A 14,874-nucleotide genomic window follows, 5' to 3' on the forward strand; every position below is an offset into this window, starting at 1 on the left:
ATACCACCTTTCCTGGCCAGGTATGAAGCATAATTCATTTATGATAACAGTGTAAACAGATTCCACAGTAGGGGCTTGTATCTGCTGCTTTATGAGGAATCAAATTTCCCTGGCTGTTTTATCACAGGTGTGAGTGTTTCTACCGTGTCTCCAGCCCTCTAAGGCCATCATAAATTAAGTCAGTATCATAGGAGTTCAATGGATGCTATAACTTCTATGTCACTGACTTGACGCTGCAATATACTTGTGCTCCCTTTGATCACCAGGAGCAGTGGCATATGTCGACCGTGAGCTGCAGCAGCTCTACATGGTCAGACACAGCTGTTACACAGTTCATAGAAGGGGCATATTTATAAGATCTCAGCACAGGAAATTTTTTAACCGTCAACTGTGGAGCTCATTATTAATTATCCTAAGTTGTATTGAATGAAACATACTTTGTTCATGGGCAGCCCCTTTAAGCAGTTGTTTCATGATCATCTCTTATTTCCTAAGCCGTATTTAAAGAGGACCTGTCAACTCTCCTGATTTGTCTGTTTTAGTAAATACTGTATCCTCTATAAGATAACAATTTTGCGTATTTTTTGTTAGAACTCTGTCTTGTGCCTTTCTTCTGTTATTCCTGCTAGAAATTCATGACTATAATGACAATTGGATGCTAACAGTTGACACTGTATAATTAGTGCTGTCAGTGTCGGAACGTGCAGAGCCTTACGTTTTTGACTAGGAAATTCAATGTAATTTATCACATTGTCAATTTATTCTTACATTTTGAGGTGGAATAACAGTTATAATGAATACATGATCGAGAATTGGAATTTTATGGAGAACGCTAAGACATGTCAAGAGACCTGAGAGGTCCCATTACATGAATGACATGGACAGGATGGGTCCCTCAGGGATAATGCTTCTCTTGTTAGCATCTCTTAACTCTGGCTCTGGCGAGGAACTCCCAACGCTTTGCTTATATTCCATTAGACCCACACAGTTAAAGTTATCCCCTTTAATGCAGTTTTCCCTTGGAAGCACAGTTATAAGGTGTCAAACCTGCAAGTTATATTGTAATAAGATTCATGTTACCAAAGTTTTCATTATTCCCTTTCCTTTTTTATACCAAAGCGTTAACGTGTGGCATTTAAGTTGCTAAAAGACTTCATATTATTAACAGATCTTCTGCGGCAACCTCATCTTGTGAAAAAGGAAGAGCTACAGTTATATCTATGCGGTGTGATCCCACAAAACCTGGTCATGGAGATATATCAGTGCCCAGGTAATTATTGCAGCAGTTCATCTTTGTTACGTAACTTTTCTTATTATCTTTTTGTTATTACTTTTGCACATGCATTACAGTATGTCCAATGCTGTAAACATCTTGAAGCTTGTGGGGTCCTAAAACAAAATCTCCAGCAGGGACCCCCAACTATCAAGGGTGTCTAATAGTATTAATCTTATAATAAAGGCCAAAGGGATCTTTTGCTCCCCATTAGACTCCAGACTCAGGTACGATTGCAACCCCTATAATTATGCCCCTGAATATGTATAATTTGCTTTGATTATTTTCACAAATGAGGCAATAATGATATTTCTGGGCTCATTGAGTGGAAATCTTGAAGCGGTGAAAAGAAGTAGCATGGTCATCCTGGTTAGTTATAGTTTTAATAATTAAAAAAGACGGCAAAGCCGCCAGCTAGGCCCTTTCAGGAAAAAGACCTCTGGCTTTTACCTGAAGCGGAAAATCTTGGCAGTTTTTAACCCCTTCCTGACATCCGACGTACTATCCCGTCCATGGGACCCGGGCCCCTATGCCCATGGACGGGATAATACGTCTACCGCGATCAGCGGCGCCCACGTGGTGAGCGCCGCTGATCACGGCCGGGTGTCAGCTGATTATCACAACTGACACCCGGCACAATGTGTCAGGGGCGGTCACGGACCGCCCCCGACATGTTAACCCCTTGCACACCGCGATCAAACATGATCGCGGTGTACCGGGGGTTAAAGGGAAGCATCGGCAGGGAGGGGGCTCCCTCCGTGCTTCCCTGAGCCCCCCACGGCAGCGCAATGTGCAGCGCTGCTGCGGGGGGCTCCTTTCCTGCAGGCCCCCGAATCCAAGATGGCGACGGGGGCCTTCGGGGGCCTGCAGGAAGCTGGCTTCCTCAGTGCCTGCAAAGCGCAGGCATGAGGAAGCCTTCTGCACTGCCTGTGACAGATCGCTGATCTGTCACAGTGATCTGTGATGTGACAGATCAGCGATCTGTCACAGGACAGTGATGTCCCACCTGGGACTATGTAATAAAGTTAAAAAAAAAGTAAAAAAAAGTGTTAAAATAATTAAAAAAAAATCGCCAAATAAATTAGGAAAAAAAAAAAAAATATTCCCCCAATAAATCCATTTTTTGGAAATAAAAAATTAGGTATCGCCGCGTCCGTAACGACCCGCCCTATAAAACTGTCCCATTAGTTAACCCCTTTAGCGAACCCCTTAAAAAAAAAAAAAAAAAGAAGCAAAAAATAATGATTTATTATCATACCGCCAAACAAAAAGTAGAAAAAAGGGAAGAAAGTTCCAGCGCTAGGAATGGAAAATTAAAAATCCATTTTATTGTGCCAATGCATATTAAAATTCCAGCAGGTACAGCATATCAGTCGGATGACTGCAGAACAACGCGTTTCGACGCCTCCATGGATTTTTAATTTTCCATTCCTAGCGCTGGAACTTTCTTCCCTTTTTTCTACTATTGATTGACTGCCTAGTCAAATCCGTGCGCAGGATTTGGATCCTACCAGCAAGGCAGTGCAGTGAGCTGGATTAATCTGTTCTTTTACGCCAAACAAAAACTGTAATAATGCGCGATCAAAAAGACGCATATAAATATCCATGGTACCGCTGAAAACGTCATCTTGTCCCGCAAAAAACGAGCCACCATACAGCATCATCAGCGAAAAAATAAAAAAGTTATAGCTCGCAGAATAAAGCGATGCAAAAATAATTATTTTTTATATAAAATAGTTTTCATTGCATAAAACCGACAAAACATAAAAAAAGACCTAAATGAGGTATCGCTGTAACCGTACTGACCCGAAGAATAAAACCGCTTTATCAATTTTACCGCACGCGGAACGGTGTAAACGCACCCCCCCAAAAGAAATTCATGAAACGCTGATTTTTGTTCATTCTGCGTCCCAAAAATCGGAATAATAATAATAATAATACATTTTATTTTTTATAATAATAAATTTTATTTTTTATAGCGCCGACATATTCCGCAGCACTTTACATTTCAGAGGGGATTTGTACAGACAATAGACATTACAGCATAACAATAATCACATACAGTAGATTATAACAAATACCAAGAGGAAAGTGGGCCCTGCTCGCAAGCTTACAGTCTATGAGGAAAGAGGTAGACACGAAAGGTGGGTGGAATAAAAAGCGATCAAAAAATGTCACGTGCCCGAAAATGGTACCAATAAAAACGTCAACTCATCCCGCAAAAAATAAGACCTCACATGACTCGGTGGGTCAAAATACGGAAAAATTATAGCTCTCAATATGTGGTGATGCAAAAACTATTTTTACAATAAAAAGCGTCTTTTAGCGTGCGACAGCCGCCAAACATAAAAACCGCCATAAATAGCAAATCAAACCCCCCGTTATCACCCCCTTAGTTAGGGAAAAATAATAAAATAAAAAAATGTATTTATTTCCATTTTCCCATTAGGGTTAGGGTTAGGGCGAGGGCTAGGGCTAGGGTTAGAGCTAGGGTTAGGGTTAGGGCTGAGATTAGGGTTAGGGGTGTGTTGGGGTTCGGGTTGGAGTTAGAATTGGGGGTTTCCACTGTTTGGGCACATCAGGGGCTCTCCAAATGCAACATGGCATCTGATCTCAATTCCAGCCAATTCTGAGTTGAAAAAGTCAAATGGTGCTCCTTCCCTTCCAAGCTCTGCCATGCGCCCAAACAGTGTTTTACCCCCACATGTAGGGTATCAGCCTACTCAGGACAGATTGCAAAACAATTTTTGGGGTCCAATTTCTCCTGTTACCCTTAGGAAAATAAAAAATTGGTGGCAAAAATATAATCTTTGTGGGAAAAAAATAATTTTTTATTTTCACGTCCGAGCGTTATAAACTTCTGTGAAGCACTTGGGGGTTCAAAGTGCTCACCACACATCTAGATAAGTTCCGTGGGGGGTCTAGTGTCCAAAATGGGGTCACTTGTGGGGAGTTTCAATAGTTTAGGTACATCAGTGGCTCTCCAAACGCACATGACACCCGCAGACCATTCCATCAAAGTCTGCATTCCAAAACGTCACTACTTCCTTTCCGAGCCCCGACGTGTGTCCATACAGTAGTTTTCTCCCAGATATGGGGTGTCAGCGTACTCATGACAAATTGGACAACAACTTTTGGGGTCCAATTTCTCCTGTTACCCTTGGGAAAATGAAAAAATTGGGGACTAATTGATCATGTTTGTGGAAAAAATACGATTTTTTTATTTTCATGCCCGGGCATTATAAACTTCTGTGAAGCCCTTGGGGGTTCAAAGTGCTCACCACACATCTAGATAAGTTCCTTAGCGGGGTCTTGTTTCCAAAATGGGGTCATTTGTGAGGGGTTTCCACTGTTTAGGTACATTAGGGGCTCTCCAAAGGCAACATGACACCCGCAGAACATTCCCTCAAAGTCTGCATTCCAAAACGTCACTACTTCCCTTCCGAGCCCCGACGTGTGTCCATACAGTAGTTTTTTCCCACATATGGGGCGTCAGCATACTCAGGACAAATTGGACAACAACTTTTGGGGTTCAATTTCTCCTGTTACCCTTGGGAAAATGAAAAAATTGGGGACTAATTGATCATGTTTGTGGAAAAAATACGATTTTTTTATTTTCATGCCCGGGCATTATAAACTTCTGTGAAGCCCTTGGGGGTTCAAAGTGCTCACCACACATCTAGATAAGTTCCTTAGGGGGTCTAGTTTCCAAAATGGGGTCATTTGTGGGGGTTTCCACTGTTTAGGTACATTAGGGGCTCTCCAAACGCAACATGACACCCGCAGACCATTCCATCAAAGTCTGCATTCCAAAACGTCACTACTTCCCTTCCGAGCCCTGACATGTGTCCATACAGTAGTTTTCTCCCACATGTGGGGTGTCAGCGTACTCAGGACAAATTGGACAACAACTTTTGGGGTTCAATTTCTCCTGTTACCCTTGGGAAAATAAAAAAATTGGGGACTAAAAGATCATGTTTGTGGAAAAAATACGTTATAAACTTCTGTGAAGCACTGGGGGGTTCAAAGTGCTCACCACACATCTAGATAAGTTCCTTGGGGGGTCTAGTTTACAAAATGGTGTCATTTGTGTGGGGTTTCCACTGTTTAGGTACATCAGGGGTTTTCCAATCGCGACATGGTGTCCGATCTCAATTCCAGCCAAAAACGTCAAATGGCGCTGCTTCCCTTTTTGTGGAAAAAATATGATTTTTTAATTGTACGGCTGCATGTTATAAACTTCTGTGAAGCCCTTGGGGGTTCAAAGTTCTCACCACACATCTAGATAAGTTCCTTAGGGGGTCTAGTTTCCAAAATGGTGTCATTTGTGGGGGGTTTCCACTGTTTTGGTACATCAGGGGTTTTCCAATCGCGACATGGTGTCCGATCTCAATTCCAGCCAAAAACGTCAAATGGCGCTGCTTCCCTTCCGAGCTCTGCCATGCGCCCAAATAGTGGTTTACCCCCACATGTGGGGTATCAGCATACTCAGGACAAATTGCACAATAACTTTTAGGGCCCTGTTACACTTGGAAAAATAAGAATTGAGGGTGAAAAGATCATTTTTGTGGAAAAAATATGATTTTTTAATTGTACGGCTGTATGTTATAAACTTCTGTGAAGCCCTTGGGGGTTCAAAGTTCTCACCACACATCTAGATAAGTTCCTTAGGGGGTCTAGTTTCCAAAATGGTGTCATTTGTGGGGGGTTTCCACTGTTTTGGTACATCAGGGGTTTTCCAATCGCGACATGATGTCCGATCTCAATTCCAGCCAAAAACGTCAAATGGCGCTGCTTCCCTTCCGAGCTCTGCCATGCACCCAAATAGTAGTTTACCCCCACATGTGGGGTATCAGCGTACTCAGGACAAATTGCACAATAACTTTTAGGGTCCTTTTACCCTTGGGAAAATAAAAATTGGGGTGAAAAGATCATTTTTGTGGAAAAAATATGATTTTTTAATTGTACCGCTGTACGTTATAAACTTCTGTAAAGCCCTTGTGGGTTCAAAGTTCTCACCACATATCTAGATAAGTTCCTTGGGGGGTCTAGTTTCCAAAATGGGGTCACTTGTAGGGGGTTTCCACTGTTTAGGTACATCAGGGACTCTCCGAGAAAACATTGTCAGAATCACCAGGATCCATGGAAGCGTTCCAGAGTTATGACCTCATAAAGGTACAGTGGTCAGAATTGTAAAAATTGGCCCGGTCATGAACGTGCAAACCACCCTTGGGGGTGAAGGGGTTAAAGTTGTCTTAAAGGGGATCAGTCAGTAGGATCAACCCTCCTAAGCCGTCTATATGGGCATGCAGGTAATAAGAATCTGAATAAAATGATATCTTGATATCTGTGATCTGATGTCTTATTCCAGAGAAATCCTCGTTTTTCTTATATGTAAATGAGCTGTTAAGATCTATCGGCCAGACAGTAATCTTCATGAAAATCTGTCTCTGGAGATTATTTTAAAGGGAACCTTTCATGTAAAAAAAATGCCATTAATCTGCGTTTATGGGGTTAATCTGCAGGTTAATAGTGTTTTTGAAGCTGTCTGGTGCCCTGACTGAGAGCTCTGCTGCCAGTAGGAAGCCTTATTTCTCCCAACAGCCTTGGGCTTTCAATCTTAGGGATGAGGCGGGTGAAGCTTCAGTCATCACTCACTACATTCTGAACGATGACTGGAACCGCTCCCTGGCATTGACTGACAGCCAGCTCAGCATCATCACAGATATCAAGGTATCATGTTATTCAGTTTGACCATATAAACAGCTCGTTAGGCGTCGGGTTTCTTCCCCTGCACAGGAGGAATCACGAGCCTTGCCTTCTGTGCTCTCCCATTCTTTCCCGACCTCAGAGGAGGCTGCTCAGCAGAGATGTCGATCCCGGCATCATGCCCAGGCTAGTACTGTCGGTTTGGTTGCTGCTGCCACCCTTGGTCCAGCTATTGCAATCCACACTAGCCAGCAGCGAGCAGCTCCTGGGACTAAGTCCCTCTTTCGGTCCACTGAGCATGCCCATGGGATGACCTCTCATTGGAGGTCGGAGGTCACATGCTCAGATCCTGTTGCTGCTCCGATTGGACCACTAGGAAGGTCCCGGAAGGCTGCAACTATAAAAGCCTTATGATTCCCTCCCTTTGGTTGTGTATGTAATAGGGTATCAGAGTTAGAGTCAGCGCCTAGTAGTGGCATTGCCTGTGTGCCACAGTGCAGCCAGTTCTCTGCACAAGTGTTATTGCCAGATTGTGCCATCCAGCACAAGGCACGACTGTACCGCAGTCTCAGCAGCGTCTGTCCGAGCGGCGCCGTGCGCAATTAGTGCGCTTTCCAGTCCTAAGCCTAGGCTGGTTAGTGGCTTAATAATAATAATAATAAATTTTTATTTATATAGCGCCAACATATTCCGCAGCACTTTACAATTAAGCGGGGACATGTACAGACAATAAATTCAATACAAGTTAAGACAATTCAAACAGTGACATTAGGAGTGAGGTCCCTGCTCGCAAGCTTACAATCTACAAGGAAATGGGGGGACACAGTAGGTGAAAAATGCTTGTTAATTCAGGTCTGGCAATTACAATAGGGATTTTCATATAAAGCTGCATGATCCAGTCATCAGCCCGTGTGTTTAAGTGCAATAGACAAGTATCAAGTGCAGTTATCATGTGCATGAAGGGTGTGGAGACAGCTGAATAGTAGGGTGCAGATTCAGAGTAATATTTGGAAGGAGGGAACAGGGCAAGGTTAGCTTGCTGGGTAGTTGATGTGGTAGGCTTGTTTGAAGAGATGGGTTTTCAAAGCGCGCTTGAATAGGTCAGGGCTAGGTATCAGTCTCATCGCCTGGGGAAGTGCATTCCAGAGAGCTGGAGCAGCACGAGAGAAGTCTTGGAGGCGGAGGTGCGAGGTTCGGATTACGGGGGATGTTAGTCTTAGGTCATTTGTAGAACGGAGGGCACGTGTAGGGCGATAGACAGAGATGAGAGAGGAGATATAAGGCGGTGCAGAACAGTGGAGAGCTTTGTGGGTGAGAGAGATGAGTTTATACTGGACCCTGTAGCGAATAGGTAGCCAGTGTAATGACTGGCACAAGATGGAGGCATCGGTGAAGCGGCTGGACAGAAATATGACCCTGGCTGCCGCATTCAAGATGGATTGGAGAGGAGAAAGTTTGGTAAGAGGGAGACCGATCAGAAGAGAGTTGCAGTAGTCCAGGCGAGAATGAATAAGAGCGACAGTAAGAGTCTTAGCAGTTTCAAAGGTGAGAAAAGGTCGGATTCTGGAGATGTTTTTAAGATGCAGGTGACAAGAGCGACTGAGTGATCGGATGTACGGAGTAAAGGAAAGTTCAGTGTCGAATATGACCCCAAGACAGCGGGCATGCTGCTTGGGAGTTATGGTTGAACCCTCCAGGGTTATTTCGATGTTAGGTAGAGTGAGGTTAGTAGAGGGGAGAAACACAAGAAGTTCAGTTTTAGAGAGATTTAGTTTCAGATAGAGGGAGGACATGATGCTAGAGACAGCAGACAGACAATCCTTGGTATTTTGAATTAGGATAGGGGTGATGTCAGGGGAAGAAGTGTATAATTGGGTATCATCAGCATAGAGATGATACTGGAACCCAAATCTGCTGATTGTTTGTCCAATAGGGGCAGTGTATAAAGAGAAGAGGAGGGGGCCTAGGACTGAGCCCTGCGGGACCCCGATAGTAAGGGGACGAGAAGAGGAAGAGGAGCCGGAAAAAGATACAGTGAAGGAGCGGTCAGAGAGGTAGGAGGAGAACCAGGAGAGGGCTGTGTCCTTGAGGCCTATAGAGCGGAGCATAGTGAGGAGGAGCTGGTGATCCACAGTGTCAAATGCGGCAGAGAGATCCAGGAGAATCAGCAGGGAGCAATGACCTTTCGATTTAGCTGTTATTAAATCATTAGAGACTTTAGTGAGGGCAGTTTCAGTAGAGTGTAAAGAGCGGAAACCAGATTGTAAGGGGTCGAGAAGAGAGTTATCCGAGAGATAGCGGATTAGACGGGAGTGGACCAGGCGTTCCAGGAGTTTAGAGATGAAGGGAAGGTTAGAGACAGGTCTGTAGTTAGCAGTGCAGTTCTGGTCCAGGGATGGCTTTTTAAGTAAAGGGGTTATGATGGCATGTTTAAATGAGGAGGGAAATATACCTGAAGAAAGAGAGAGGTTAAATATTTTAGTCAGGTGAGTGGTGACCACTGGTGAGAGAGACTGCAGGAGCTGTGAAGGAATAGGGTCACTGTTGCAGGTTGTAGGCCGAGCAGAAGCGAGGAGCTTGGAAACTTCTTCTTCTGAAACAGGCTCAAAGATGTCTAGTGAGCTTGAGGTGCGGCAGGGAAGGGGATCCAGGCACTGAGGAGATAGGGCTGAGATATCCTGATGGATGTGGTTGATTTTTTCTAGGAAATAAGTGGCCAGATCCTCACCGCTGAGGTTGGTGATGGGGGCCTGTACTTTAGGTTTCAGGAGGGAGTTTAAGGCTTCAAAAAGTCGTCTTGGGTTGTTGGATAGTGAGGTGATGAGGGTGGTGAAGTAGGATTGTTTGGCCAGATGAAGGGCAGAGTTATAGGTTTTGAGCATGAACTTATAGTGGATGAAGTCTTCTGCTAAGAGAGATTTTCTCCACTGCCGCTCTGCACACCTCGAGCAGCGCTGAAGAACGCGTGTTTGCGTTGTGTGCCAGGGCTGCCGTTGTCTGTGTCGGGTCTTTCTGCGTATAGAAGGTGCTGCTTCATCTAGGGCATTCTTCAGTGTATTATTGAAGTGTGACAATGCTATGTCTGGACAGGAGAGGGTGGAGATGGGGGCTAAAGATGTGTGGAGATTGTCCCTAAGCTGTTGGGTATTAATGGTACGTGTATTCCGATAAGTGTGGTAAGTGGGGGTGTTCCGGGTGAGGAGACAATTCTTGACAGAGAAGGAAAGAAGGTTGTGGTCCGAGAGCGGGAGGGGTGAATTAGTAAAGTCGTGCAGCGAGCCGGGACGGGAGAAAACCAGGTCCAGAGTATTCCCGTCCTCATGTGTAGGAGAATTAGTAAACTGTGAGAGGCCGAATGAAGAAGTTAGAGAAAGAAGATGAGAGGCAGACTGGGAGAGCGGATCATTGATGGGGATGTTAAAGTCTCCCATGATGAGGGTGGGGATGTCACAGGATAGAAAGTGAGTAAGCCAGGTGGTGAAGTGGTCTAGAAACTGGCGGGAGGAGCCTGGAGGGCGATAAACGACCGCCACTCGTAAGGGGAAGGGCTTAAAGAGTCTGACGGCGTGGACTTCAAAGGAAGGAAATGTAAGTGAGGGAACCGGGGGGATGACCTGGAAAGCACATTGTGATGAAAGGAGCAAACCAACACCTCCACCCTGTCTGTTCTCAGGTCTGGGGGTATGTGAAAATTTTAGCCCACCAAACGAGAGAGCGGCAGCAGCGGTGGTGTCTGAATGCTGGATCCAGGTTTCTGTAATAGCCAGAAGGTTAAGGGAATTAGAGAGAAAAAGATCGTGAATGTAAGTCAGTTTGTTACACACAGACCGTGCATTCCAGAGAGCACATTGGAAAGTGAGAGGAGAAGGCATGCACTGAATGTTAATAAGATTAGCAGGGTTTCTATATGCAGATGGAGGAGAGTAACGTATGCTGGTGGAGGGAGGCCCAGGGTTGGGGGAGATGTCACCTGCAACTATTAAAAGGAGAAAAAACAGAAAAAGCAGGTGGTGGGATGATTTGTATGAACGTTTTGAGTGCTGCATGGTGGTTTTGGATGGTTTGGTGTGGGTAAGAAATGTCAATAGAGCCTCAGAGTTATACATGGGAGAGGGGAAAAGGGAGGGGTGGATATGCAGAGAGTGCACAGAATGTGTAAAAGGGCAGGTGAGTTGTTAGAAAGCAGAGGTGAAGACAAAAAAGCAGCAGGTTGATATGATCAATGCAAATGTAGTACGACTGACCAAGAAGCATGCGTGCATGAAAAACTTATGCACCTTACCTGTCTCCTGCCCTGTCCAACTGCATTGTCTAACTGCAAAACACTTGATCCCGTTGCACGTAATATCTGTTGCACGCGTGAGCCCGCACGCGTGCTATCCCAACCAGAGCTAAATATATATGAAATGAAATGTCTGCTAGCTTCAGCCACCAAAAGGCCACAATCAGTAATTAACCAATTAGCACAAGGCCAGAGCAGGCATTACTATGCAGGGTAAATAACTAACGCTGGACAAGGCCATCAAACAGAGAAAGGGAAAAAAACCTTTCTACACTTCAAAGCAGAAACCAAATAGTTTAAAAAAAAAAAAAAAAAAAAAAGAAGACCCACCACAGGAGTGATGGAATGAAATACCATAAAAATATCTGGCAATATATGATGCAGTTCACACTTGTCAGCATACATGGATGATGGAATGAAATACATGGATGATGGAATGAAATACCATAAAAATATCTGGCAATATATGATGCAGTTCACACTTGTCAGCATACATGGATGATGGAATGAAATACATGGATGATGGAATGAAATACCATAAAAATATCTGGCAATATATGATGCAGTTCACACTTGTCAGCATACATGGATGATGGAATGAAATACATGGATGATGGAATGAAATACCATAAAAATATCTGGCAATATATGATGCAGTTCACACTTGTCAGCATACATGGATGATGGAATGAAATACATGGATGATGGAATGAAATACCATAAAAATATCTGGCAATATATGATGCAGTTCACACTTGTCAGCATACATGGATGATGGAATGAAATACATGGATGATGGAATGAAATACCATAAAAATATCTGGCAATATATGATGCAGTTCACACTTGTCAGCATACATGGATGATGGAATGAAATACATGGATGATGGAATGAAATACCATAAAAATATCTGGCAATATATGATGCAGTTCACACTTGTCAGCATACATGGATGATGGAATGAAATACATGGATGATGGAATGAAATACCATAAAAATATCTGGCAATATATGATGCAGTTCACACTTGTCAGCATACATGGATGATGGAATGAAATACATGGATGATGGAATGAAATACCATAAAAATATCTGGCAATATATGATGCAGTTCACACTTGTCAGCATACATGGATGATGGAATGAAATACATGGATGATGGAATGAAATACCATAAAAATATCTGGCAATATATGATGCAGTTCACACTTGTCAGCATACATGGATGATGGAATGAAATACATGGATGATGGAATGAAATACCATAAAAATATCTGGCAATATATGATGCAGTTCACACTTGTCAGCATACATGGATGATGGAATGAAATACATGGATGATGGAATGAAATACCTGTGTGAAGAAGAGAAGAGAGGAACATCAGCTTCAATGCATTGTCTAACTGCAAAACACTTGATCCCGTTGCACTTAATATCTGTTGCACGCGTGCTATCCCAACCAGAGCTAAATATATATGAAATATATGGCTTCCACCAGAGTGGCGCTGCATTCACTTCGTGCGGTTAAATCTTCTACTTTCCTTGGCACCGCAGTTGCGGCACCGAATGCTAGTGGGTCTAGAGGGACTCTAACCCCGTGTCCTTGGGGCAGAGTCCTGTGACCAAGACACTAGAGTTCTCGCTGCGGCACTGCGGCCTTGTGAAGCAACAGGGTCTGCCTTTTACATATCGGGTTAGGTTGACCCGCGTGTGTTTGTTATCCGCTTTTTACATAACAGGTGAGGTTAACCCGCGTGTGTTTGTTATACCGCCATCTTGCATCCACCATTACCTGGCAGTAGATAACATCTCTGCACGGTGGACCCCGGGCTGCGAACCCACCTTGTCTTTACGTTAATATTATTTGATGCATTCCGCAAGCCCCTAACACAGCTCAGGTGGGCTGATCCTACGGACAGATTCCCTTTAAAGATGCCGTATACACCCACCCTAAGGCTATTTTCCCACTGTGTGTTGGTGAGTTTATAATGTTGCAGCACCTCTGCATCTATAAGCTAAATTTGATTACTTACATTATTTCCTTGCGTTTTTGAGAGCCTTTTTTTACATGCTCACTAAAAATATAAATATTTTGCCTTTCTTTTTTCAGACTGTGCCCTGCAGGCACTTGCGATGGCTGCACTTTTTATTTTCTCTGGGAGACAGCAGAGGCCTGTCCTCTTTGTACAGAAAATGACTATCAGAAAATAGAAGGAGCTTGTAAGAAAGGTCACCAGGTAATTATCTAGCATGCATTTTGCATGTACAGATTAATCACTTTTTCCATATGTGAATCATTACCGTACCCTGCCATGTTTGGGGGGAGTACTCTGTGCTGGACTGCACCTCTGTTATATGTCATAACTTTCTTTGTTACTTGGTTGTTAGTTTTAGAGCCCATTTTCTTATTTTTTTAAAGGGAATGTGTCACCCCTGGGACATATATGACCAATCAATATGGGCATACAGTTATTAGAAATATTACACTAGTCCTACCTGTATGCCTCATATTAGTGGTCTTGATGCTGAAAAATGTTGTTATATTCTGTCTTTATGTTAATGATTTCGTGCAAGTTCCGGGGTGTGCTGTGCGTGGAAGAAATCCCTGCCTCCTGTCTTCATTGTAATACTTAACCCCTCCAATCAGCATGAGCTACAGCCCCGGAATCCTGCGCCCTGCACTCCCTCAGAGATACATACCTTATCCTCCCTTCTGTGAGCACTGCATTCAGGGATCTTCTGCGCAGGCGAGTTCCACTCCAGTGACCTCCGGTGTGTACGCCGATAAGATGCTTGCACCACTTCCTCTCTGCATAGTCATCCCCATGTACACATGGTTCCTAGTGATGACTGTGCAGGGAGGAAGTGCAGAGAGCAAATTATTGATGCACACACCAGAGGTTACTGTGACTCACCAGCCCCTGCACAGAAGATCCCTGAATGCAGCGCCCACAGAAGGGAGGATGAGGTATGGATTTCTGAGGGATTGCAGGGCGCAGGTGCAGAATTCCGGAGCCGTATCTGAGACGGATGGGAGGGGGGTAGTATTACCATGAGGAGAGAAGGCAGGGATTTCTTCCAGGCACGGCACACCCCAGAGCCTGGAAGAAATAATTAGTATAAAGAAAGAATATAACATTTCTCCACAACAAGACCACTAATATGAGGCATACAGGTAGGACTAGTGTAACATTTTTATTACCTGTATGCCTATATTAATAGGTCATATACGTCCCTGGGGGTGACAGATTCCCTTTTAAATTATTGGAAGATAATATATAGGAATTACACAGTGATGTTCATCGCTATCGTGCCTGCTATATATAGTCGGTGTTCACAGGCTGTCACACTTCATAGCTCATAATAGCAGTTTACGGATATAGGATGAGCATTGCTTATTTCCAAGCTTCATTTATGCCTTTTCTTGTTTTGTAAATTTGTATGTGTTTTGGGAGATAAATGAAAGGGTATAGAATCAAATAACATTTAATTAATTACATTTAATTAATAAGCATTAATTAATAAAAAAATAATAAACAGTGAATTACATTCACTTAATTAAATTACATTTTTAAATGAAATTACTTAACTTTAATTTTTAAAAAATAA

General features: G+C 43.5%; 1 protein-coding gene across 1 annotated transcript in view; it reads left to right on the forward strand.

Moving 5' to 3' along the window:
• Nucleotides 1–14,874, forward strand: part of ELAPOR2 (endosome-lysosome associated apoptosis and autophagy regulator family member 2) — a 178,696-nt gene that overhangs the window by 156,656 nt on the left and 7,166 nt on the right. Inside the window, exons 18-19 of the mRNA XM_073551299.1 lie at nucleotides 1,169–1,270; nucleotides 13,376–13,502. Coding sequence (XP_073407400.1) covers nucleotides 1,169–1,270; nucleotides 13,376–13,502 — 229 coding nt within the window. The remainder of the gene's footprint in view (nucleotides 1–1,168; nucleotides 1,271–13,375; nucleotides 13,503–14,874) is intronic.

This window comes from Dendrobates tinctorius, unplaced genomic scaffold, assembly GCF_039654945.1.
Source record: "Dendrobates tinctorius isolate UK_male_01 unplaced genomic scaffold, ASM3965494v1 ptg000174l, whole genome shotgun sequence".
Classification (NCBI taxonomy): Eukaryota; Metazoa; Chordata; class Amphibia; order Anura; family Dendrobatidae; genus Dendrobates; species Dendrobates tinctorius.